Source organism: Pituophis catenifer, unplaced genomic scaffold, assembly GCF_029215685.1.
Source record: "Pituophis catenifer annectens isolate HBS135680 unplaced genomic scaffold, rPitCat1.0.hap2 SCAF_2, whole genome shotgun sequence".
Taxonomy (NCBI): Eukaryota; Metazoa; Chordata; class Lepidosauria; order Squamata; family Colubridae; genus Pituophis; species Pituophis catenifer.
The window spans coordinates 202,494,287-202,521,773 of NW_027256882.1; the positions used below are offsets into that span (position 1 = coordinate 202,494,287).

Consider the following 27,487-nt stretch of genomic DNA (forward strand, 5'->3'; position numbering starts at 1 on the left):
AATCAGCCAAATATAATATGCTGGAAATCAGCCAAACAGTAGTTGGAGGTTTGGAGGAGACTATGCTGGAAATCAGCCAAAATAGAACATGCTGGAAATCAGCCAAAATAGAACATGCTGGAAATCAGCCAAACAAAAACTGGAGGCATGGAGGAGAGCATGCTGTAAATCAGCCAAAATAAAAGATGCTGGAAATCAGCCAAACAATAGTAGGAGTTAGGTGTAATAGATGATAAGCGGGGAAAAATTAAAGATAAATTGATAAAGTTTAAGATTTTAATATTTGATGAAATGGGTCAAGAGATTAAGAAAAACAGATAGAACTTTGTTTTATAAACTGGAATAAAAATAGAGTTGTATTGAATTTGAAATTAAGATTTGTGGTGATAAAAATGTAAGGTAAATAATTAAACTATGAGGTTAGAAGATTGTTAAAATTTATACTTTGATATTGATGTTAAAAGATGTAAGGAAGAAAAATTGGAGAAGAACCAGATATAAATTGGACATAGATATAAAGATGAATTGTTTATCTGGAAATTAAATTTGCGGTGACATAATAGATCTGTTTAGATTAAGATGCTAGAATTCATGTTAAAAATTTTTTTTTCTTTTCTTCATGTTTTGATTTTTGTGTTTAAAAGATGTAATGGAAAATGGGAATGGAGCTTGTTAAAGGAATGTAAGCATTGTACCTATCTATGACCGGATCGAGACTTTGTTCTTTAAAGTTATATTTTATGTTTTTGTTTGAGAAAATTAAAAAAAATTCAAAAAAAAAAGAAAAGAAAAGAAGTGAGGAAGTTGCCCTCCCTAACGCCATCCAAAATGGACTAAGAGACTGCATCTTGAACCGCTTGTAGATGATAAGGCGGTTCAATCGTTTCAGGTCTAGAATTGCTCTGTACTGCCCCAAGTGTTTTGGAATTACAAAGAGGATGGAATAAAATCCCAACCCCTGCTGTCCTCTGAAACCGGCTAAATCACCTGGATATCCAGCAGATGTTGAATAGTGGTTTCCATGAGGGCCCGCTTCGTCTTGACCCCTAAAACAGGGCAGCGAATGAAAAACCTCGGGGGTGTGGAGAGGAACTCTTAAGGAGAGGCCCGACCGGACTGTCTCCAAGACCCATGCATCAGTGGTGGTGCCCTCCCAATGCCTGGCAAATAAGCCAGGCGTCCACCAATGGGAGGATTGGTGGTGCAGCTACTTCTGGCACTTGAAAGAATCCTCCCCCCTCGAAAGGGCCGTTTGGGAGGAAACTGCCTATAGCCCCCTGCCCTATCCTGTTGTTGGTCCTGCCATTGAACGAATGGGTGCCACGGACGTGGTGGCCCAACCCGGTGTCCGAACCCCGAAAGGTCTGGTGTCGGAAGGGGCAGGACTCCGTCCACCGGGAGAAAGATGGGAGGATCTTATGTTTATCACGCGATTTCACCAGGATCAGATCCAGGAATAGCCGCTCCCCTGAGAACGGGGCGAAGGCTAGTCTCCACTTATGTTTGGCATCTGCCTGCCACTGGCGGAGCCACAGGAGTCGCCTGGAAGTCACAGTTGAGGCAATAGCCTTTGATGCAAACCTTGCGGTGTTTAGCGTTGCATCCGTGGAGAATTCCAGAGCCGCCTGCAATTTGTTCAAGTCTTGATGGGATCTGGTATTTCCCAACAGGACCCAATCCTGTAGCTACTTTAGCCAGAGGAGAGAGGCTCTATTTAAAAAGGAAGCTGCCGTGGAAACCTTGATGGCCCAGGCAGCCACCTGGTGAGTCTTCCTCAAAGATTGCTCCACCCTCCTGTCCTCGGGTTGGAGGGCTTCCTCTGGGGCCTCTGGTATCACCAACTGCCCAGTTAATGCATCCACTGGGGCATCCACCATAGGCATCAGAAGCGCCTCTGAGAGCTCAGGCCCGATGTTGTATAATCTTTTGTCCAGTGAACCTGGATTAGGCCCGGTCGCTGGCGCGGTCCACTGCCGCTGCAGGGGAGATGGCACCACTTCCGCCTCATTAGTTGGCTCAGAAAATAAGGAGCCCGTAGAATCAGAGGCTCCTGGTACAGGATCCAAAGATGGTGGAGTGGACCCCATGCAAGTGGATTTTTTTTTGCTTTGAAAAGTAAAGACTTAACAAAGCTGGTCTGAACAGTCCTGCAAACGCAGGCTGATCCGGCTATAAGCCTTCATCCTCTGACAAGTCCAGATCCTTGCCTGTCTCTTCCTCTGACACTGAAGAACGAAGTGAAGGGACTAGGGAGTAGGGCCCCTGTGATATACAAAACTTTCCTTAAGTATGAGGCACTGGGAGGAATGTCTGAGGCAAGGGAAAATCAGAGTGAAGCGAAGCAGCTCTGTGGCTCTGCTGTAAGCCAGCTGCTATTGCCTGCTTGATATCCTCTGAGTTTAGCTCTCCCATGCTGGCAGGCATTTGATCTGGACGGAGCCCCGCGGCCGTTGGCGTGAAGGTGGCCTCTATATCTGCTGACCGCTGTCTGACAGGTTGCTGCCAGGCAGCACTTGTGTGAAAAGCCTGTGGAATCAGGTTTAGCAAGGGTTCTCTGTTGCCAGGCAGATTACTCGAAGGCTGCTCGCTAGCACCATCTGGAGACCATTGCAATGCCGGGCAGCTGTCAAATGCCTGAAGCAGCTCCAACGGATGCGAGGAAAAAAGGTGCAAACGTCCCTCAGACAGTCAGCTTTCTTCAAGGCTTTTTCAATCTCGCAGTCGATAGCCTTTTGCCGCCTAACCACGTCTATCTCAGAAGCCTTAGAAGCCTTTTTGGAGGGTACACGGTGCCGGGGTAATTTTGCCAAGGCTCTCTTGCCTGCAGGCTGTCCAGAGGTTCCTGCTGAATCTGCACTTTTAGGAGCCAAGAGAGCCAGATTCTTGGTGGAAAAGGCGGTCTCTGTGCTAATGGCGGCAGCTGCGGCATCCTGGGCCATTTCCCGGCTGAGCAGACTCGCCCAAATCGGGCCCTGCTTCTACTGAGCGCGGCTGAAGCCTGGTGCTCACTCAAGAGTATGTCCGGGGATTGGGCAGGGACTCAGATACCTTCTGAGCCCCTAGGACTAAGGTTGGGTTTAGGATTTCAGGTGCCTTCTTAGTCCCTAGGGCTAAGGCTCCGCAGCCTTCAGTGGGGTTGGGCGAAAGCCCTTCGCGCTGGAAAAAGCATGGCTCCACCAGTGAGGCTGGGAACGGCTGACATTCAGTTGTTGATTTGAGGTGTTAATTCAAGATGGTAATTGTAATGGGAAAGTAATCCAAGAATAGGTAAACTGAAAGAACCACGTCTCTCTTTGACCAAGACTGAGTCAAAAGCTGGGACCATTGGCAGAGGGTGTGTCCTTGCAGTTTTGACAGTCAAGGACAACCCATTCCTGGATGCTGTTCCCACTACAATGGAGAATATCATACGTTTCACAGTATAAGTCACTTCCCCCCCCCTCAAAAGAGGGTGGAAATGTTAGTGTGTCTTATACATCAAATACAGGCATTTTTGGCCTCCCAAAACCCCACCCCAGGCATCCTGTTTTTGCCAAAATCAAACCCGTTTTTCACAAAAACAGGTCCTGCAGAGGGTTTGGGAGGCCTGCAGAGTGCTCCTGGGGAAAGCAAAAACGCGACATATGGGGGTCTTTGGAGGCTGAAAATGGGCCCGTTTTTCACAAAAACAGGGGCATTTTTGCCCTCCCCAGCCCCCAGGAGCACTCTGTAGGCCTCCTAAACACTGTAAAAATAAGGGCAAATCCCACTCCCTCCTACCATGGATGATTTATTTATTTACTCAATTTCTAGCCACCCAATTCAACCAAGTGACTCTGTGCAGTTTATAATTCTAAAACTATAAAACAATGAAACATATTGCATATTTCCCCCTACAATCTGGATTCTCATTTTACCAATCTTGGAAGGATGGAAGGCTGAGTCAACCTGAGTCCCATCAGGATTGAACTCCACACTGTGGCAGTTTGCCTGCAATACAGCACTTTAACCACTGTGCCACTTGGACTCATGATGTTATCTAGTTTGGTAATGAAACATTTGCAAGAAAACCACCATGCTTGGATAGCACCAAGGATCCCACAATTGTAGTAATATATTCTAGTTCATAATGAACGCAGCTTGGAGAATCCAAAGCGTGGGATATACCCAAGCAAGTTATTCAGGGGGGGGGGTTCCAGTCAGGTCCGGAGGAGGCACCGGAGCAGCGACTGACTGTAAAACCCGTCGTCCAAAGGAGGCATCAGCAGCCGCAAAAGCATCGATCTTATAGTGTCTAATGAATGGAGATAAGGTGGTCCAGGTGGCTGCTTTACAAATCTCTGAAACCGAGGCTTGAGTTGCCCATGCAGCTGAGGTGGAGGCACTCCTGGTTGAATGAGGAAGCACTTTGCCGGAAGGAGGCTTGCCTGACGCGGAGTAAGCTTTACAGATACAGGCCTTTAGCCATCGTCCGATCGTAGATGAAACTTTTTGGCCCAGAGACGCTGGGAGAAAAGAAACGAAGAGAGCTTCAGAACGACGAAATGCCGAGGTCCTCTTGATGTATCGACGGAGGGCCCTTCGAACATCAAGGGTGTGCCACTGGTCCTCCAACGGGTGTCTAGGGTCCGGACAAAAATCCGGGAGGACCAGCTCCTGCGCGCGGTGGAAAATGGAATTGACTTTCGGGAGGAAAGATGGATCCATCCTGAGGACGACCCGATTAGAATGGAAAATACATAAATCCTCTCGAACTGACAGGGCAGCCAATTCAGAAATTCGCCGGGCTGATGTCACCGCGATTAGAAACACGACCTTAAGGGTCAGGAAGCGCAGTCCAACGGAGGCCAAAGGCTCAAAGGGAGCAGCCGTGAGGGCTCGAAGAACCAGCGGTAGATCCCACGATGGGTATCGATGGATACGTGGAGTAGAAAAGGAAAAAAATCCAAAGCGTGGAGAATGAAGAACAATGAGGTTGTCAGAGCAAGCCAAAGGTTCAGTCTCTTCCACTCGACTGAGTGAACTAAACTGACACTAGTCGAGCAGAGGAGGCGGAACCGAGGCAGAAAATTTAAAGTGATACACTCAGTCTCTGACAAGCTCAACGTGAACATTACCCACGCTTTGGATTCTCCAAGCAGCGCGCTGGAGAATATTTCAGTTTCATGATTATTTTAATAAGTTTACAAAAATGTTTTAGGTATGACAATATTTTCTTGTAGCACAGAGATCAAGCACTCAGAAATATAAGTCTGCTGTACAGACATCTTATAATACACAGACATCGTATATCTTGTTTTTAATGCCAACACAAGTACGCCTAGTATATTATTGATAAATGATATATGCAGGTCTATTAGTGGCAACTCAATATAATTGCATTCCAAATCTGAGTTACACCAATATTTTCAGATAATGCTCTTTTCATTTTAATGGAAGCCTATAGTACACAATAATGGTGTTGCAAATAAAATTAGCTTTTCTATCTTTCAAACCTTGAAACAATTTCTAATGTTATTTTATGCCTTCTTGGGCCCTCCCTGCTTAATTCCCCAACAGAGTTGAAATGCCAATAGAAATACGATACAATCTTTGAACATTATGACATTAGAGAGTAGAATAGTTGTGCTTCTAACCATGTATTCATTTTTAAAAACTTAATATAGTATTCATATACAAAGAAATGACAAAATAAAATAATTATGAGTAAATTTAAGTTTCTTTTCAGATAGGATCTGATTGTATGGCTTTCTCACAATGAAGGCCTGCAGGAAGCTTGTTGCAATGCATGAATCATATTATTTAAATGTTGTTACTCAGAGATATGGAGCAGCAATTATTTTCATGGATTTTTTTGCGTTAACCCCATTATTTCTATATTTGAAAGAAAAGTATGTTCACAGTCCTGTTTTAAACCATGATTTACCCAGCATAGAGGAATATCTATTTTAAATTCAAGATAATTTTGCATGTTACAGATTACATTCTTAATGATCTAATTTTACCAACAACCAACAACCTGATTAACTTAAGTACTTTGTGCAGTATTGATTTCTAAAGCTACATCACATCATTTTCTAGTTCCTAATATTGACTCAAGATTGTAGAAAATACAATGCATCAGAGATTATAGGGATATGACATGTAAAAAAAGACAGACCTCCCTCACTACGTATATGGATAAATCTTACATGGCTTACTTTCAAAAAGGTTTAGGAATCACAGGAGTATACACAAAATAGAAAATTATTTTTTATTTCACATGCAGAACAAAACAGTCTGACTCAAATGAATTCTGTTGAAATGTTTCAACTTGGCTGTAATCCCTCAGAACAAAACACAAAATATTTCAAGTGCATAGAACAACAATGAAAACTCAGGATCAGCTGCATTCCCTTGTTTTCCATCCTAGCTCTGCAACAGTGAAGTGATATTCCCTACTGAATGTTACCCATCACCCAAATTTCAGAAAGTTTATCCAAGGGCATCACTGTTTACATTAGCATGTCACATTATAAATCCCACCCCCCAACAGAAAGAATAGACAGGTGATTTTTTTAAAATTATTTTTTTAACCTGTCCGGGTGGCTCATACCACATAATAGCACAAAAAAAGAACAGTTAAATTATTTAACATTCTTTTTAATTGCTACTTCAGCCCTATGAGGTTTTCTTTCTTTCTTAATTTCTTTGACTAGGCTGTCAAAAATGTGATGCCTGTTTGCCAGATGCAAAAGAACTATGTTATTCTTCCCCAGTGCTGCTACTTGTGCAAGAGTGGGTGAAAGAAAGAAAAAGAAGACTGCTAGAGCTTCTTAACAGCATGAGTAACATAAATATTACAAAACAGAAAGAACACACAGACAGCATATAAACATTCATTCCCAGCCAGTATCTGTCTATAACATACAACCCATCTATACACTTGCATGGATTCTGTTTCTTGAAACAAAGCATTTTTATTTCATCCTTGGGACAAAAAAGCATATTTTGGTTTACGCCCAACATACTAAAGAGGGCTCAATTCTTTGCAGCTGAAATGCTGTACATTTCTCAAGGGATGACCAAAATATCCTAAGTGGGAGATATTATTTTATGCACTTTGAGTTTAAAACAAAACACCCATGCTGCGATAGTTTATCCTGACCACAAAACAAATAACACTATTTTATTCCAAGAATTCTGTAATTGGCTTTTTAAAAATCCAACATTGCAAATAAAATGGCATGGACAAGTCGAATCCTGTTACTACCAGTCAAAACTAAGCAAGGAGAAAAGCAAATAGAAATAGGGATCAGGAAAAAAAAGAGTACAGAAGCAGAGGTTAATATTGTTCCTGGACCCGTCACTGAATTATCTGAATAAAAAACACTATCATAAATCAGGTATAAAAAGCTACATTCAGATGATGGAGTATTAGTGCAAAGATAATCCAGAAGACCCAACTCAAAAATAAAAATAAGCTTTTGTAATTTTAGGTTTTGTCTAGATGCTCCTAATAATGAAAAAGTCTGTAAATATGAGCACATTGACCATTACAGTCTAACTATACATGTTTTCTGACAGGCCAATTAAAAATTGGAGTCTCATGCTATTTGTAATGTTATTACAATATTGAATTTAAAAACTCTAGATGAAATACATCCCAAAGTACTGAAACAAATGGATGGATGAAACTGGATGGATTGGACATGTATCAGAAATCCTGGAGAACTTGTGAAGTATCCGATCTACAACTGGAATAGAAAAAATGTAACTCTTCAGAAAGAGAGAAAAGGAAAATTCAGCAAACTACAGATTGATTGGTTTGACAGAGAATCCAACAAACCAACAATCCAGAAAACTGGTAGACTCCCCTTCATTAAATATATTCAAGCACCTCTCTAGGATTCTTCAATTTGGGCTCCTGTACTATGTAAGGGGCTGCATTTGAGGGCCCAAATGGATTCTTCCAGCTCTGTAATTAAAATGGAATGTTTTCAGGACAAACAAAAAACAAATCATGCTCTCTCATATACCATATAAGTTATTTTAACTTTAGTTATTAAATCCAATTGTCATATTTTATATAGCTCCCTATGATACTGAAAGCGTGTATCAGAGGTTAGAAAAGCTGTATATAGAAAAAAAGAAAAACTTAATCAAGACAGAATTTAATCTTCCATAAAGTACTTATTGTAATGCTAGCAAGATTTCCATAGTTCCATAGATAAGATGAAATATCAAATGGAGTCACATTGTATCTTTAGGATGAAAAGCAGATTAAATAGCATTTGCTTCCTTTCCTCAGCCTATCTCTATATCTATATATGACATTGAACAAGATGCCAAAGAATCCACTTGTTCCATTCAAATCTTCTGTCTCAACCAATTGGAGGAATGCATGCTTGAATCTAAAAGCTCAGCAATAGGCAAACACAACACTGCTGAGTTGCTCAGTAACATGAACATTCAATGCAGTTTCTAAACTACAACAAAAACACAACACAGCTGACAAAATCAATAAGCAAAAATATGCTTATTCATTTCAAGGCATTGTAAGGAAGAATAATATTGTGAGGTCATTATTTCTGTTACTGGTAGTTCTTGATTTACAACCACAATTGGAACTGGAACTTCTGTTGGTAAGCAAGACAGTTGTTAAGTGAGTTGCACTAGATTTTTTGCTGCAATTGCTAAGTGAATCATGTGACGATTAAGTGAATCCAGCTTCCCCCTTTAACTTTGTTGATATGAAGCCAGCTGGGAAGATCACAAATGGTGATCCCAGAATCCCACAATGCTGCAACTGTCATAAAGGCGTGTCAGAAGTGCCCAAATTTTGACCATGTGATCTAAGGACACTGCAACAGTCATAATACAAGGATCAGTCATAAGTCACTTTTCCCCCCGGTGCCATCATACTTTTGAATGATCACTAAAACTAATGGTCATAGGTCAAGGATACCTATACATACTTGCGTCCAAAATACATTTTTAAATAATGGAGAAACAAGTTGAATAAACTGAGTAATGTTTAACTGATGCCAACAATATCTAGCTATTAATATTAGGCCATAATATATTAATTTGAAAACAGTTTATATTATACATATAACGTTGTAATATTTTGGGTTTATTATGCCTTTCAATCTATCTACATGTAGAGTATTATTAATCCACAAAGATCAGGCAAATACATTATGCTAAGGAGGTGTTGAGGAGACACTGATAACACGCATCTGCCTTAACTTGAATACATATTTTTCTGACCCTTTCCAGCAATGTTACAAGCACAGGAAAAGACAAAGCCACTTTGAAGAGCAGTCTACAGCAATGGCTAAATGCTTCCGGTTCAGACTGGTTCAGCTGAACTGGTAGCAGTGGCGGCTGGTGGTTTGGAGAACCAGTAGCGATGGTGGTGCAAGGCTCCACCCACCTGGTTTTAACCAGGAAGTAACCTTTTTTACTCTCTGCACGTGCGCAGAAGGGTTTGTGCATGCGCAGAGGGTCCGCACACGCATTTCCAAACCGGTTGGGAAGGTAAGTAGATTTTATCCCTGGTCTACAGGTACCCTACTCCAAATCATTATGATCAGAGTCTCTGGATAAATAAGGAGAAGCTATGTGCCATCATGTCTTAGTTGCAAGCTTCCAAAAGGCAACTGGTCACTCCTCACATGGATTTTAGTACAGTCCAACCAATATTCAAAGACTGTATTAGCTATCGTAGTCACGTAAGAATCTAATAATGGCCAAATAAGTAATAGTGTTTATTTCAGCAAGCATTAAATATATCATGAGCCTACCCATTTCTTCCCATTCACATATTTGTAAAACAACCTATCATTTTAGAACTTGGTAGGGGAAATTGATCAAGGAAAACATCAAAATTCACTTCAATAGAAAAAGATCTACTACTGAGTACTTGCAGCAGTTCACAAACTACTGGAGTTATTAGTGAAGGTTTTATATGGAAATTATTCCCACCTATTCTAATTGTTTTCAATAGTTTCTTGAAATGATATAGTTTTTTAAAAAAATAAATGATAAAATCTAGTAGTTTTTTAAAAAAAGAACTTAAAATGCTTATTTTGTGTTAAAGAAGCTTTCTTTGGCACTCAGTAAAATAGACATCAGCAAGTAAATTTGATACATTTCAAAGCATAATCAAAGCAAATGTTTAGTCTGCTTTAATATTTTTATTAGGTTATCAAATTATAAAATGCAGAAGTACAAAGAAAAAAAATGAAAATAATGGGAAAATAGGGGAGGAAAAGGATGAAAGAGAAAAGTGTAGGGGAAAGGGGAAAAGAAAAAAAAGGATTGATTTCCGATTCCTTTTGGTGCAATAAAATAAGGTAGCAATATAAAACCTCAACTTTTTACTTTTATATGATAATTATATACCAGCCATTTCTAGAACAACAAACCTATTTAATCAACAAAACCCAAAATCAAAGTTTCATTTTTTTTCTACTTCAAACACACAGTTCAAAAGCAGTTTCCAAGTAGAAACAAAATTGTGTTCTTTTCTTTAACCAAAGCAGTCAATTTAGCCATCTCTGCTAGCTCCATGAACTTTTGCAGCCATTCATCCATTGTGGGAATCAAAGTATCCTTTCATTTTTGTGCATGAAGTATTCTTGCTGCCATCAACATATATAAAATCGAAGTTCCAATTTTTGTTCAAGTTCTTTATCCATTAAACCTAAAAGAGTCTCTGGTTTTATCTTTATATTCACTTTAAGAATCTTCTGTATTAAGACATGAATCCTACTCCAATGTTTCTTTGCTTTGTCACATGTCCACCATAAATGATAAAAAGTTCCTTCTTTATTCATTTCAGGTGCCGTTATACATTCTTGACAATTTGTCCAGTGTTAGATAACCAGAGGTACATCATCTTATAAAGTTTTCTTTTAAATTATAATTTAATGTGAATTTTAGAAGTTTCACCCATATATTCTCTCACTGTTCAAGCATTATACTAAATCCAGAGTTCTTTGCCGATTGAATCATGCAATGCTTTACACATTCATTCTCCAAGTTTGATGTTAATAACAATTTATAAACCTTAGTAATATGTTAATCATTACTATACAATAGGATTTCCAATTTATTTTTCAAAAAAATTAAATCCATAGCTCTTTTTGTACAGTTTAAATATTTCTTTCAATTATAAATATGTAAACCAATGGTAAACATGTTCTTCTAATTCCAGCTCTTCTTTAGATTTGAGGATAGGATCACCATACTTGAAAGGTATTATTTGACCGTAAGTCCACCAGCCTGATTTTGCCACCATTTCTTTTCTGAAAAAAGCTTCCTGGGGAGACACCCAAACAGGTGTCTTTATATGTGCCAAATTCTTAGGATGGCACATCTAATAAAGTGATTATTAAAACATTTACTTTAACCTTATCTTACCATAAATAACCATGCCATCCAAACCTTAATTCATTACCCTCTAGTCTGAGTAACCTCTTATTTTGGAGTGTCACCCACTCTTTTAGCCAGACCAAATAACAGGCATCAAAATATAATTTCAAATCTGGTAAACCCAAACCTCCTCTTTCCTTGCATCTTGCAATAATTTATATCTAATTCTTGGATTTTTCCCTTGCTATATAAATTTAAGAGATGTCCATCTGCCATTGTTTAAATGGAGTATCAGTTAGAAGTACTGGTAAAGTCTGAAACAAAAAAGAAAAGCATCTTTGGTAAAACATTCATCTTAATCACAGATATTTTACCCAATAATGATAGTTAAGATTTGTCCCATCATAATATTAAAAGCAAACATTTACTCTGAAAGGAGAAAGTAATTTAACTGACCATGCTAACCAAAATATGGTATATTTGGTTTTAGCATGTTTCATGAATTCATTCACTGTTTATAATCCGTGGTTTATGGATAATTTTGGCTGATTCAGTAAATCACTATTAAGCATGTATGAACTCTTTATCTTGGCCAAAGTTCTGCCGATTCACTCAACCAATTCAGTTTATCAGTGCAATTCTTATGAAATGTAATCTTAATTGAAATGCAAACTTTAGTGGCAGGTGTTTTATCTATGTCTTTTAAAACAATAATATACCATATCTCTAAACCCAGAAAATTGTGCTGAAAAAGTTGATTAAAACATAAATATCCCAATTCTGATTAATGGATGTCAATTCCAAATAATCTATCAGATTATCAACCACTGGAAATATTTCTGCTGCTCGAGTGTCCAGTTGATAATCTAAAGTTTTTAATAACTCCCCAGTTTAAGTCAAATTTGTATGTAAGTTGGAACAGGCTATTGTCAGTCAAATTTTTGTCTTAGTATATATAGTATTCTAGCTTAGATATAAAATCTTTAGAAGCAGCAAAAATCAATAAAATCTTAAGTATACCATCTTAACAAACTGTTCTGCAGAGATCATTACACTGTCCACCATGCTACTTCCTATTTCACTACGCGTTCATCAAACATAATGGTTCCGCTATAATGCATTATATTATGCTACTGAGAAATAAAAATTCATTAGTACTCGATTGTTAATCAAAATTCCTTCAGTGAGATAATGTCAACATACAAATTATCAGTATTAATGTTTACTGGATACTAGAAAACTTTCAAATCAATTTATAAAATTATGTCATTTCAGAAATAACCATTAAAATTCTACAAACTAGCTTTAATCTAATTCGGTAGCTTTTTAATAACTAAAATGTGAAATGGTTCTTAACATTTGTAGATGTTAAGACTTTATCAAATAGAGCATTTCCATCAAAAGATGGAAATGAGCATTTTAAAAATATTTGTGAAGCAAATTTAAAGTGTATCAGGTAAATTAGTGGTGAGTAAAACGGAGATCGTAAGTTTTAATCAAGGTTTTGCTGAATAAATCAAGGAAATGCCTACAAAAGAGAAATCTTTCTTCCTAAGCCTTTCAAGGATATTACTTCATTTAAAAAAAGCAACTTAAAGCTTGCTTTCAAAAAGACTGACAAAATTCCTTACAAAAAAATTCTGAAGAAACCAAGCCATTAGCCAATAAAAAAAGATCATCTTAAGAATCATATGTGTTTATAAATAATTAGGATTACAAAGAAAAACTAAATGTACACTTTTTAAAATAATATATGTGCCTCCCATCTATACTTGAGTTGTAGTTATTTACAATATTCAACCAAAACAAAACGACCAAACTTTAAATGTATATAGAAATTACAATTTTAGAAACACTAAGTAAGAGAAAATTATTTTAGAAGTATGTACAAAGTCCATTGAGAAATATCTCAGAATTTATACTAATGAAAAAAATCAAGTTGATTGTTAGAAGCTGAAAATAAGTACAGGTAGTCGTCAGTTTACAACAGTTTACCCGGGGTCATATGATCTTTTGTGACCTTCTGATAAGCAAAATCCATGGGGAAGCAGATTCACTTAACCACCAAGTTACTAACTTATCAACTGCAGTGATTCACTTAACAACTGTGGCAAGAAAGGTTATAAAATGGAGCAAAACTCACTTAACAAATGTCTCACTTAACAGAAATTTTGGGCTCAATTGTGCTTGTAAGTTGAGGACTACTTGTATTACCATGATTTAGCTGCCCACCCTGTCAACGGGAAGAAATTACACTGGGTTGAAACTAATCTAATGCAGATGTGTTCTCTAAATGGACAGAAAGATCCCTACAGAAATCACTGGACATACAACTCAAATCCTCTTTTCACCCGAATGCCAACATTCAGGCACAGGCATATTACTAAGATAGAGGCCTCTCAACAAATCTGCTCCCTTCCCAAATCTCTCCTGGAATTTTCAACTATGGTATCCTTCCAGGACATGATGGGAGATAAATGCACTATAATGAAGTAACTGTGCTCATTTCTGCAGGAGAATGCTGGGAAAATGTGATATTAGCTGTAATCTAACAAGGTTCCATCTTATTGGTTCATATTTTTTTAATGTTCAGTTTCAAGAAAGCAAAGGATAAAATTCATAAGTGCTTAAAATCAGTTTAGGAGCTGATAAGGGTGAACTATTAACAATTCAGGTAACACAGAGAGATACTGATAAGAGATTTCAGACTCATTACTTTCTTTGGGAAAGATTGTCAATTGGCTTATCTTTTACCAGCTTTAGCTGACTCACTGGTAGAACTTTTGAAAGAAAATGGAGTTGATTATTCATGTGCTAGTTACTTCCACGTTGGGACAATGTCTTGTATCTAGATCATTTTTTAGCTACAGATTTAATCATTAGAAAATACTGGTGCCAGATTGCTGGCTGGCAATCTTGGAATTTATACAGCACCTCGAATGCAGAGTTTTCTTATTTGTTCCCTGATTCAAACTAAAAAGCCAGTAAAAGTCTCCTGAACATGAGCTCAACTCCGAGTTAACTACATAGACCCATATTGTCCAGGTTTGGTGTTTTAACAAATAAACAATTTATTCTCTGGCATATTTCCTTTCTTCACTGAGATACAATCCTCAACCAAGTGGAAGAAGAGAATTGCAAAACGGAAGCATTTGGGAACATGTGTCCTTTAAATCTAGATGTTTTTCTTCACACTGGGATTAATATAAGTAAATCTTCAAAGTTATATATAACTTTGTCTATGTAGCTGTTCTTAAATATTAATACAAGGATATAAAATTCTTATATACTTATGTATTTCTGTCCCTTACGTTTTTCAAGAACTACTACCACAGCACAACCAAACTGTTTTTCCTAAATTGATTTATGCTACATCTTATGCTTTCCCCAATATTGTTTAAAGTTTCTCCTTTCAAATTCTTCCTCCATAAAACCAATCTTCTGTGAAAACTTTTACTCCCTATATTTCACTATGTCTCTGTAATAAACCAAATTATGTAAATTCTTCATTTTCTCTCCATTCTGTGATACATTGCAAGCTCTTTATTTAATACATTATGAGACAATAGTGTATATATATATATATATATATATATATATATATATATATATATATATAAAATATATTAATATATATATATATTATAAATATATAAATATATATAAATAATATAAATATATATTAGTAAAATACATTTCCCATTATTTGAAACAGCATTCTTACATTCACAAAAATAAGCCACTTTTTCAATTCTTTATTAAATAAGTCACAAGTGCCTGAGTTCAGAAAAGCATGGTTTAACAAATCACAATACTAGGTACAAACTTCTAAACCAAACCACATTACGGTTTACTATATCCTGTAGTGTAGCCACTGTGTACTTATTAGGACCAGATCGTAACAGAACTATGCCCCGTTATGCACAATTCCTAATGGGCTTAAGCTGTACTCTTTTAATGGAGAATAATTTAAAGTTAGCCGAGCAGAAGAAATTTATTGCTTCAAGACATGGTACTTAAAAGGTTAATGACATTAAAAACAGGCTTACTAGAAGGAACAAGGAACAAGTGTCTTTCAATGATTATTAAATCAGAGAATTAAAAATGGAATTTGGTAACTCAAGATAATAAGCCTTTGAGTACTGTGAAAAGACATATCTCCACCACGCTGTTTCCCCAAGGTTATCACATTAGGTGCTGTTCAAAACAAATTGATGAATTAGATGGACATTGACTGGCCATATAAGGATGAATTTATTTATTTATTTATTATTTATTTATTTATTTATTTATTTTATTTTATTTTATTTTTATACCGCCCTTCTCCCGAAGGACTCAGGGTGGTGAACAGTCAGAATAACATACATATAATGTGAAATAAAAATAATTTAAAAATAATTAAACCGATTTGGCTCATCAATTAAGATACTCAGCGTAGAATTTAGATAAACTGAAAATTTATGCCAGTCTGGCTTGGTGAAATAGAAAGGTCTTCAAGGCACGACGGAAAGTATGGAGATCTGGGATCATTCGTATCCCTGGGGGTATCCTGTTCCATAGGGCAGGTGCCCCCACAGAGAAGGCTCTCCTCCTGGGAACCACCATCCAAATTCAGGATGTATAGTAAATACTGAAGCAGGAAATAATGCATACAATAACTGGAACAATATACAAAAAAGCAGTATCACGATTCAGCTTTATTTACATACTAGTATCTCTCCACCCCAGAGTAATCTCTGTAAATACTGTATTTTTAATTTGCTTATCTCGGAGTCTGTATTGTACAGTAATGTTTTGAAAACTTTGAGTTAAACACCAAAGAGCTAAAATATAGAATTCAGATATGCAAAAGCTATTCCTAGCTCAAACTTCCATCATTAAAGATTAATATTCAAATGTTTAGGGAGATAGAGAATTGTTCATAGTGAAAACAACTGTCAACACAGAACTTAGTAAAACCTAAACAAGGAGTTCATCAGATATTAGCTCAGTAATAGAGCTATTAACAAAATAGAGTTGCCAATAAAGGTGAGGCACATTTATCAGTTTTCCTGAGAAAAGAATAAATAAAGCTAGTTGCAGCATAATGGCTGCATCTAGATAAACTTCAGCAAGGATCCCAGCAGCCAGTATATAAAAGATGTTATACTAGTCAGTGCAACATTATTGACTGTATCAGCAATAAACTGGCTCCCTAAAAGAATATCAAGGCCTACTCTAATATACAATTCAAATGCCTTGCTGCTTGTAAATAATGAACAATGTGGCCTCCAAGATCATCAACTATTGGTTCTCTGGCTCCAATTCTCCATGTTAATTGTCAAACAACAAGACAATCAACTTTTAAAGAGACATTATTACTTGCTTGCTAATGAAACCTGTCCAACACATAAGGACCAGACCATCTGTGCTGATTCTCTACTATTGTTAAATATACTGAAAGTGCATTCAATATTGTTTCTCTTATGAATTCAGTGAAAATAATTTACATAGAAAACCTAACAAACCTAACAAAATAGCAATATTTTGTAAAATTGTTCAGAATAACTTTTTCTTCATCACTAAAATCTATTGAAGGTAATACACTAACTTTCAGACTACAGTCTCTTGAACACTGACTTCGAACCTCTCAGTTAATAAGCATAGGATTCAGCTGTAAAACTAAAGACATTTACAAATTACAAAAATAATTTCAAATAGTTTTTCCATTTTACTGTATGCTTACAATCTCTCCGAGATCTATCGAGCTTTTTTAAAAAATAAAAATTATTGCTATTATTGCTATTTATAAGGAAAGCACTCAGATGAAGAATTGGTATCAACAGGATATATAACAAACCTTGCAAGTACTTGGCATCTCTCCTTTATAATTTTAATCAGCATAGCTATAATGGTGCTTTATTCTGCTAGCATGCTTTAAATCTCCACACAACTTGATTGCAGCCCTTAAAAACAATTTAAAAACCATTCATTCCTCAAAAAAGACAACAGTAGTCTACAGCTTTACTGAAGCAAACCAAGAATTTAACTAGTCCAGCATCACTTCCAGCAGTAACCAGCCAAAAGGTTCCATGAAAACTAAGAGGAGAGCAATAATCCTCTGTTATCATTTGGCTCCAATCTTATTCAATGGCATTCTGCCTACAAACTTGAAAGATCCATTAATCTATAATGGCTAATAATTATGAGAGAGCTATCTTTCATGAATTCCCTTATTAAGCTATTTAAACTATAAAGGATACACTATACTCTGATAGTTATCAACTGATGGAATTCCAATTATAAAAGACAATAACCAAGATACATAGTTAATACATACTTAATTTCTTCAATTAGCTTTAAACATAAAAGTGCTGTTTGTCATATTTCTTCATTACAGAGTATCCCAAATGCCTGTTGTGTATTTCCATAACAATATTTCAGGCCCACTGATAATGAAACCTGTAGTTTCCCTGACACTAAACTTGCACAAATCTGGACAAAAGTTGTTTAAACAAGTAACTTCTGATTATTGACATCTTCAAAATATGAGAAGAAAGAATGATCCATCAGTCCTGCATATAATTTTCTTTCCTTCTTCTTAAGGATATTCTTTTCCAAATTCTCCTTATTTCAAGAATGGAAAGGCAGAGAAAGCTGAATTGTCACTTTTGTAAGCAAAGCAAGAGATCCTACTATATTCTGTCAACAAAAAGATTTTCTCAAGGAACCATTCTCATTTTTTAAAAAAATACTTGCTAATACCTATAAAGCACCACAAGATACAAAGATGCCTGGTGAGAGAAGTACCTAAATAGTGATAATTTTACACATTATTAGAAAAAAGACTTGACTATAAAATTTTAAGTTTGCAGGAAATCATTTAAAAAACACTTTCTCAGCCAATAGCATATACCCCACACATCCATCCATCGATAACTAAATATGCCATTTGATCAGTGTCTGGTGTATTTTTCTCCATTTGAAATTATCTTTCACTTTTCTCTGGTGCCAGTATTATTCTCTCCTGAAATTCAAGAAAGGGTGCATTCTTTGAAATACATGAACTTTATCCAAGTTCAATATCAACTTCCTCTTCCAATCTCACATTTTCCTGTGCAGGCACCTTAACCTTAGTCCAGCTATCTCCAAATACACTTTTAAGTACACAAGGTACATTCCCCATTTTTCGGGCCTGTGATCTCCGACCGTTAACCTCCCTCCTTCCTTGATATGCATTTTCCAGCGGCCTTGCCGCAAGTCGTTCTCCCCCTTTGGCCCGATCACAGCTTTTAACCGGCTACGGTGGATCCCCGGTTACTCAGTCCTCTCCAGCAACTACAACGTCAGCCCTCATCAGACCTTTCCCAACATCTGTCCTTCACACAGACCCTCGTTTGCCCAGGAAAACTTTTTCCACCCCCCCCCGTGCGCCCTACAACCAAGCGATCATAAACCCATCCCCTCCGATTTCATTCCGCAACGCTTTTTTTTTTACGCCGTTAACCCTTCAAATGGAGGCACGTCATTCCCATGTGCCGCAGAACAAACCCTCAACTCTGTCCGAGATGCGAGGCGCCCCGAAAGTCCATCCCTTACTCATTCCTATGACCGACCTGCCTCCCACCCACCCCCCAGCCACTGCCATCCATCCGGCTTCTCGCCCGATTCCGAGCCCCTTCCCTTCCCTCCTCTCTCCCTCTCAAGGACGCCCACCCTAAACGCAGAGATCGTCCCGGAAACCGGGGAAACTTTCGCCCAATAACTATTTTTCCCCCCCCCCAGGGTGGGGCCAGGGCCAGGCCCGGCCCCGAGGCTCCCAGAACCGCCTTGGCTCGGTGTTTAGGCCGCACCTCAGGCCACCCGTGGATCGGGTCGAAAGAGGGAGCCGTAACGGCCATAGGCCCCATGACAATGCAAAGCGGGGCCGGCCCGCCCTTCTGCCGCTCTGGCTCGCCCTCTCGGACGGGCTCGATCGCCGGCTTCTTCCCAGCCCGATTTACTACTCCCATCACCACTCCTAGTGCAGCGTCGGCGGCGCCATGATGAGCCACCTCTGCCTCGCTCCTCTTTCCCTCCCTCCCCCACCTCACCGCTTCCCGGCTCGTATCGCCCAGGGCCGGCCTGCTTCCCGGCTTCGCACTCACCTTCATGTCGGGACATCCTAGTTCAGAGGAGAAGACGGCGGCAGCGGCCTGTCCCGGCCCAGCCCAGGCCCGTCCCGGGCTCCAGTTCCCCCCTCCCACCCACCCCCCGCTCTCGGCTGCTCGGCGCCCGCTCTGCAGCTTCGGCCCGGCCCGGCCCGTCTTGGCCTAGCCTGGGCTTTCCCCCCTCCCCTCCCCAAGTCGCCCCTCTTGGTTGTGTGCACGGCTCGGGAAGGCTCGCCGGGGCTGGGGAGCGAGCGCGCGCACGCGTGTGTGTGTGTGTGTGTGTGAGTGTGTGTGTGGGGGGGGGAGGGAGGAGACTCGGTTCCGGTGGCGGAGGAGAAGGAGGAGGAGACGAAGGTTGGCGATGGTGGCGGTAGCAGAGCGGAGAGGGCCTTTCCGGGTAAAGAGAAGCGGGCGGTGGTGGTGGTGGCGGCAGTTTCCCTTCTCTCTCCCCCCCTCCCCTTTCCCCTAGCAGCAGCAATGGGGCGGGCGCGCGGGCGAGTGCCGCCGCGGTGACACGGTGACTTCGTAAGCTCGCTCAGCCCCAGGCCAGCTTGTAGCGCCGCCTCCCCCCACCCTCCCCCCCCCAACAACACCCGCTCGACCACGACAGCGGCGGCTCTCGTCGGCCTCTTTCGCCTAGTCCCCTCCCCGCGCCATCCGCGCTCGCGCGCGCGCGCACCCGCGCGCTCACTCACTCACTCACTCACTCTCTCACGCACAAACACACAGACCGGGCGGGCGGAGGGAGGAAGGGAAAGAGAGAGAGAGAGAAGGAGAAGGAGCGAGAGAGAAAGAGTGTCTTTGGACGGTAACAGCGCCGCCGCGACCTTCTCCTCCAGCCTCCTCCTCTTTCTCTCCCGCGGAGAGAGGAAGTGGAAATCACCCAGCAGAAGGGAGGTAGCGGTGAGGGAAGAGGCGGCGGCGGCGGCGGCGGCTGAGCAGCCCAAGGAAGAGCCTGCCTTCTCTTAGAAAGGTGGTTTTCCCGCTCGTCCCGAAGCCGACCTAGGATCGTGGGAACGGAGAGCAAGGCGAGGCGTTTTCGCCATTTAGAAATCTATGGAGATTCTCAAGTTTGTGTCCCCCCCCCCTTTTCCCCCCCTTTTTTTTCTTTTTCAGGAGGCAACTGGACTTTCTTGTTTTTGTCTTTGAGGACTTTTCGCTTCTTCATCCGAGAAGTTTCTTCAGCTCTGACTGGATGGTGGGGGAATGGAAGGATTAATATTCCTTGCAGACAAGCTGGTCATTTGCATCCTTTTAAGAGAGTCGTTCAGGAACTTGGAGGTTTTATCTGTGTCCTCAGGGCCATCTGAGTGGTGCAAATGGTAATGGTTCCTGTAGTGTGCAGTTTTTCCCCCCTGGAAATCTGTTCATACTCCCACACCATTCAAAGGGTGTTCATCCCAAAGTGCAAGCTAGAAATCTTCGCCATTTAGGTTGATATTATACAGTGGAAGAGGACAGGTGCCTCTGTAGGATTAACCGATGGTCTGAACTATAATAAAGCACCGATTTTTCTTTCTTTCTTTCTTTCTCTCTCCCTCCCTCCCTCTCTCTCCCTCTCTCTCTCTCTCCCTCCCTCCCTCCCTCCCTCCCTCTCTCTCTCTCTCTCTCTCTCTCTCTCTCTCTCCCCTTCTCCTTCCTGGAATTTTTTGGAGCCTGGCGGTATTCACACTTTCAGGTGAGGAAGGTTTTTAAACACACCGGATTGAAGTTAAATTGGGCATACAGGACCACGGGTGGTGGGGCTTCACTTTTTTTTTTTTTCAAAGAATCATTGTCCTAAGTCGAGTTTCAGAATTTCCTATTTTACAAACTGTTACAGGTGATTACCCGCATCTTTAATTGAAAAAAGTATTTCCCCCCCCCCATTATATACCCAATTGTCCCAATTATCTTAAAATCCCCGGCAACTTTTCTCAACTAGTTACTGTACACCGAACTTTTACATGGGAACAAGTGGTATTTAAGTTGGATAGTTGGTATGTTCAAATAATGAACAGTGGTAGAGAGGATCAAAAATGTGGGCATAGTTGAGTAATTGCAGAGTCTGTCTTTTATCACTTCCTCCTAGAGCAATTATCAAGCAAAATGCTACATCAACGTTGATAGGTTCAAGATTTTACTGAGAAGAGCTTGACTGCCTAAAGGAAAGTGATAGCGGAACAGATACACATTACAACTTTTCTCCTTCCTGGAAGAGAAAAGAGAACATCTGTCTATAAAGATGCCCTCCCCTTTCAACAGTCAGACATTCGTGATCATTCTTAGGCAACTAGATTTCTAAACTACATTTTGAAAATCCATACAGTGGGGGGGGGGAGTTCAGAATCTAAATCTGCACATTGTGGATCTATTAAGTCTATGAATGTGAACATTTTAGTGAAGGAACTGAGGAAAACTGATAATAGAATTTTCAGGAAGTACCTCTTGTTTTTCAAAAGTTCCTCCATAAAAACTAGCTAAAGACAAAGGACAGAGATTTTCTTTATCCTTGTATCTCAATTAATGGCTACTGCCAGATTTGTACTGCTATAAAGTACTTTAAGAACAAAATTGGAAATCACTAAGTCAGTGATTGCTGATTTTTCTACACTACTACTCCCTTTATTTTATGTGCATTAGAATTTCACTCCTTTCCTTGGGCAGCAATCACACAAAATGGGCTTTCCTTAACACTAATTTTTAAATTGGGAGAGAGAATGATGGAGTTTTAAATGTAGGAGATGACCAGGCTGAGCCTGAGGGAGGGATCAAGTACATCATTAGTTTAGAGTCTAAATCCATCCCATCTTGAATTCTGTTGACTTTTATCTACCACCAATTTGCTTTTACATTAGTAGTTCATATTCTTCTGGAAAGTGTTAGCGTGCATTAAACCTGAATTCATTTGAACTGCCTTAACTCTTGATCTCATGCGTGACAGCTCCAATTGTTTTATGTTAGAGGGCATATTTGGAATTTTGAAAAGCTATTGTGAGTGCTGTTGTAAAATGATTGCACTGTGGGAGACCCCATTCATGGTTATAACAATTTTTTAAAATCCCCCCCCCAAGCAAAATAGTGTGCATAAAAAATAAGTCTTCAAATCCTGAATAAAATATCCATAATATGTCAGAGGTTTGTAAGGCAAATCCTGAATTCACAACTTTTAAATCCAGTAAAACTCCAATAATCTATTCTATCTTGTCAGTTATGTGACCTTGAATTATGAAAAACCAAGTGGGAAGACACTTCCTCAGTTTTTGGACAGGAGACTACCCAAACCCTCTCTGGATTTTTTCTTTTACTCTCAACATACAGCACTATTTGATATAGTTTATGCTATCCCTTTAAGAAATACCCTTCCCATGTTGTCATGCATATTAAAAATATACATTCCTTACAAGCAATTTTTGTTTCGTCTTTACTTTCCTCCTATTCCTATGGCTGAGCCATCTGCAGCCTGCATCCTCCACTTTTTTTAAGGCCTTCAAAATCTGTCCATGATTGCCAAAAATTAGCGGTATGGTTTCTCACGATTTTGGTTAAGAACAAATGAAAATTATAGTGTGCATCCTAAAACAGGCTTATTTTAAAATAAAAGTTCTTTGAAATCATGGAAAAAAATGGAAAATAGTTCCACCTGTGTGTGGCTTCCCCTATGTTGCATCATCTTTAATTTGTATCTCGCCTTTATTATTTTTACAAATAAGTCAAGGTGACAAACATATCCAATATATCTTCCTTTTCCTATTTTCCCTACAACAACCCTGTGAAGTGGGTTCCATCCAATGTGTTTCTTAGCCTAGCAAAAATGTGACTCACCCACAATGTGAGGTCCTAGCTAATGAAGATTAAGGATACTAAAGAGATGGTAATTTGCAATTTTTCTCAACTAATTGCTTAGATAAGGTAACTTGTCAAAATAAAATTATGGAGGTAGGTTCATTTCTGCTGGTCACTGCCTCTTATCTCCATTACTGAGATCCTCTACTGGATTAAAAAAAAAATTGTCCCAGGAAATGAAGAATGGAACTCTACTTTTTTGTATCCAATTATACACATTTGTGGAATAATCTGTAAATTAGGTAACTTGTTACTTATTTTTCCTTGAAGTCGTAAATTTTTCCTAATCCCGGTAATATATAATTTCTGTCTTAAGTTGAATGTCAAATAAAAGGAAACAAATTTCCCTTAATATTAAAATCACTGTGATGGGGGAAAAAAAATAAGACCCCCGTTACAGTGATCTGCCTTTCTTTTCCAAAATCCTTATGGAGAAGAAGAAAAAGAAGAGTTCCAAAAATGAAAAAGAATTTTTAAAAAGGAAAAGGAGAGAAAATCTCTAGCCCTGTCCTATAGAGTTTGGATTTTTCTGGCCTTTCAAGGGGTATATTATATTTAACAAGTGCTTCAACTTCTACATTTGTTTATTCTTTAAACACATTTACTGAGGAGTAAACCCTACTGATTTTTATTGCATCCAAAGGCTCATGTTTTGGACTGCAACTTTAATAAAGTTTTATGTAATTGCTGTGAAATTCTTTAAACCTAATTGACACAATTCAGTTTGTTAATAAGTGTTCTAGGTTCCACTACCATGTGTCCACTATCGTATCACCAACTGTACTATGCATTTCATACACACATTCTATTTTAAATCAGATGTGTACATTTCTTTACAGTCCATTTTCCTCTTTTCTTCCACTTCTATGCTGAATTTTCCAAACTACTCCTTTTTCCCATCTTTTCTGAAGGCATTTTTGCTTCAGTCTCAAATTATAACAGTGGTGGCACTCCTTATTACTAATAATCATGTTTTGTACAAAAAATAAATACACTCACAATTTTTACTGTTTGTGGCCGAGAATGATTTGAAGGCATTTTTATTTTGAAAATAATTTTTGGATAAAACAAAATATTATTAAAAATATTTTTAAAATACATTAAGAATAATCTAATATCCCCAAACATAAAAAAAAAGATATATTTTCTTCAGTCCCATTTTATTACAATAAAGAACTGGCCAATGAAGGAAACTGTTTTGCTCAAATGTAAGCATACCTTTTTTTTTTTTTTTGGAGAATATTCAAGTTTATGTTAATTCAGTACTGTCCAGTTTTTAAAAGAGAAATGTACTGTACTATAATAAGCAGAAACGGGGGGATATATCTTACTAGATATATCTAGTAAGTAGGGAGACCTCTGAAAGGATAATTGTAGATTTTTATCTTCAAGGTGTGGGATTAAAATGGTGTATAGGAAAAAACATGCTCATTTGGGTTTCATGAAATCAAAACAGTTTTTGTCCCAAAGAAGAATTGTCCTGTACACAGTGTTGAAGTGATAATGATCAGTTATTGGCTTAACTTCTTATATACCAATCTGGTACACATCCAAATTAAAAAAGAGACAGTAATCCTTTTTTGATTTATAAAACAGGTGAAGGCTCAACTTTGTAATACTTTCAGTAATCCCATGCACTGTTTTACTAATCCCATAATTGCTTTTTGAGAACTGAGCCTGAAAAATACTCCTTTGCCTACAGTTTTGCCATCAATTTCAGAAAACCAAACTTCCAGATGTGTACTGAACAATATACAGGCTAAATGTGCTACAGGACTAGAGGGTAACAGGTGTAGGCATTTCTCGCATTTTTAGAGTTGGCAAAAATTTCAGTTTCCGAATAGAATAGAATAGAATAGAATCCACCATCCTCTTTTCCCCACCATTCTCAAGAGGATGGACTCTGAGAAGTGATTTTTTTGCCAGTTCTGAAGATGCGACAAATGGCTAAACTTGTTACATTCTAGCCTGAGACAATTGATTTGTATGGTGTATTTCCTCTACAGAATCTGTGAAGTAAAGCATGTGTAGGAGGTCCCAAGTTTCAGATCCAGCGTCACTTGGATCCTCTTAATTTTTCCTCTTAATTGTTGATGGGCTTGATATTTTTGTGCCAAAAATAGGAACCCTAACTTGCCTACTGAATTCATGGCAAATAAATTCTTTTAACTTGGCACTTTCTAGTTTGTATACCAGCTGCTATGCTGTAGCAGCTTTCATAGAAAAGTTACAGCCATATCGTATTTATTTCACAGAACAAAGACAGATGTTTTAACCCCCATTCAGAATTTTCTATCAGACATCTCTTCGCTCTCAAATTTTTGACAATGAAGTAATGAAGTTAGAGCTGTATTTTTGTGGACAGAACTCTTTTTCTGATTTCCAGAGTTGGAATGGTAAGATCTCTTGTACAAGAAATCCATATATAATAATGCCTTGTCCCACTTAAGTGGAAATGCAGGATTATGTATAAAAAATCAGCTCAGGATTGTCAGTGTAAACTGGCATTATGAATACTGGTACTTTCCCCAAAACTAAGACCCGTTCTTATATTTTTTTGGGCTCCAAAATAAGCATTACGGCTTATTTTGGGGGAAACAGGATATCAGGCTGATCAGCCAGGCTGGGCACCCTACCGCCCTGACAAACACACAAGAGGCTGCGAAGGCATGGGGGCTGATGGTATCCAACAGCAGCTGCAGCCCACCAGTCCTTTGGTCGGCAAACTGGTGCTGTGCAGCCTGCGCAGTGCAGATGAGTTGATTACTTGTCCAAGAAGCAAACAGGCAGAGGTGCAAGGGGGGAGGTGGGCTGCAGGAAAGCTGAGAGGTGGACCAGGGCGGCTGGCCACGGGAGGCCTCATCTTCACATGGCACCGGCAGCAGATAAGAGGCAGAGGCACAGGTGCAAGGCAAGCGATTCTGCTGCACTGCGCAGGCTGCAGGCAAGCCAAGACACAGGGATGGAGTGGGCAGGCAGCTGTGGGAGACTCATCTTTGCATGTCTCATTTTGCCTGTGGCCTGTGCAGTGGGATATGCTGCCTTCTCGCGCCCACTCCATCCGCCTGCATGACAGGATTGCCTGCCCTCCCCCTTGCCTCCATCTGCTGTCTGTGCTACCCACGAAGATGAGCCTCAAGCGGCCACTCACCTGCTCTGGCCCAACTCTCAGCTTTTCCGTGGTCCACACGGCATGTCTGGATCGTCTGTCACCCCCAACCTCCGCCAGCGCACGAAAATGAGCCTCCCGCAGTCCCACCTCGGCTTTCCCATGGCCAGCATGAAGCATCTGGATCACCTGCCTTCCTCACCGCACCTCTGCCTCCGTCTTCTGCCAGTAATGCCATGTGGAGATGAGCTGCCCACCCACTCCGGCCCACCTACTCTCGGCTTTTCCACAACCTGCGCAGAGCGTCTGGATCACTTGCCTTCCCACCTGTGCTTATGCCTCAATCTGCTGCTTGGAAAGGTAACCTGTGTTGTGCGGGCTATGCAGCACCAGAGTAAATCCTCACTGCCTCCAGTGCTGGCCATGCCCCCCCACACTGATGACCTTAACTAGGGCTTATTTGGGGGGTAGGGTTTACATTAGGAGCACACTAAAAAATCAGACTAGGGTTTATTTTCTGGTTAGGTCTTATTTTTTGGGAAACACGGTAGTTCTCAATTTACAACAACCTGTTTAGTGACCTTGAATTTACAATAGCACTGAAATAGTGACTTACGACTGTTCTCACATTTATGAGTAGTGTTGCACTATCCCCAAGGTCATGTGATCAAAATTCAGACATTTGGCAACGTACTCATATTTATAACAGGTGTAGTGTCCTGGGGTCATGTGATCACCTTTTGAGAAGCACCTTCTGACAAGCAAAGTCAATGGGGAAGCCAGATTCACTCCACAACCATGTTACTAACTTAACAACTGCAGTGATTCACTTAACAATTGTGGTAAAAATAATTGTATAATGGGGCAAAACTCAAGTTACCAAATGTTACCCTTAGCAACAGAAATTTTGGCCTCTATGGCCATAAGTCGAGGACTACCTATGTTTACTGTATCAAAATAAAAGTTTCCGAGGCTTCCCAAATAAAGTAGGTCAATTTCTCCATCAGAAATTGATCCAAGTAACATTCTCATTTATTTTTGTTAAATTATCTATTTATGGGTAGCTATAAATTGAGGAAAGGTA

The 27,487-nt window shown here is 39.5% G+C and overlaps 1 protein-coding gene across 1 annotated transcript in view; it reads right to left on the reverse strand.

Annotated features, from left to right (window-relative positions):
- The window catches only part of KCMF1 (potassium channel modulatory factor 1), a 58,392-nt gene extending 38,841 nt beyond the window's left edge, over positions 1–19,551 (reverse strand). Inside the window, exon 1 of the mRNA XM_070938533.1 lies at positions 19,467–19,551. Within this exon, the coding sequence (XP_070794634.1) occupies positions 19,467–19,482 (16 nt within the window). The 5' untranslated portion in view covers positions 19,483–19,551. The remainder of the gene's footprint in view (positions 1–19,466) is intronic.
- Positions 19,552–27,487: the final 7,936 nt, after the last annotated feature.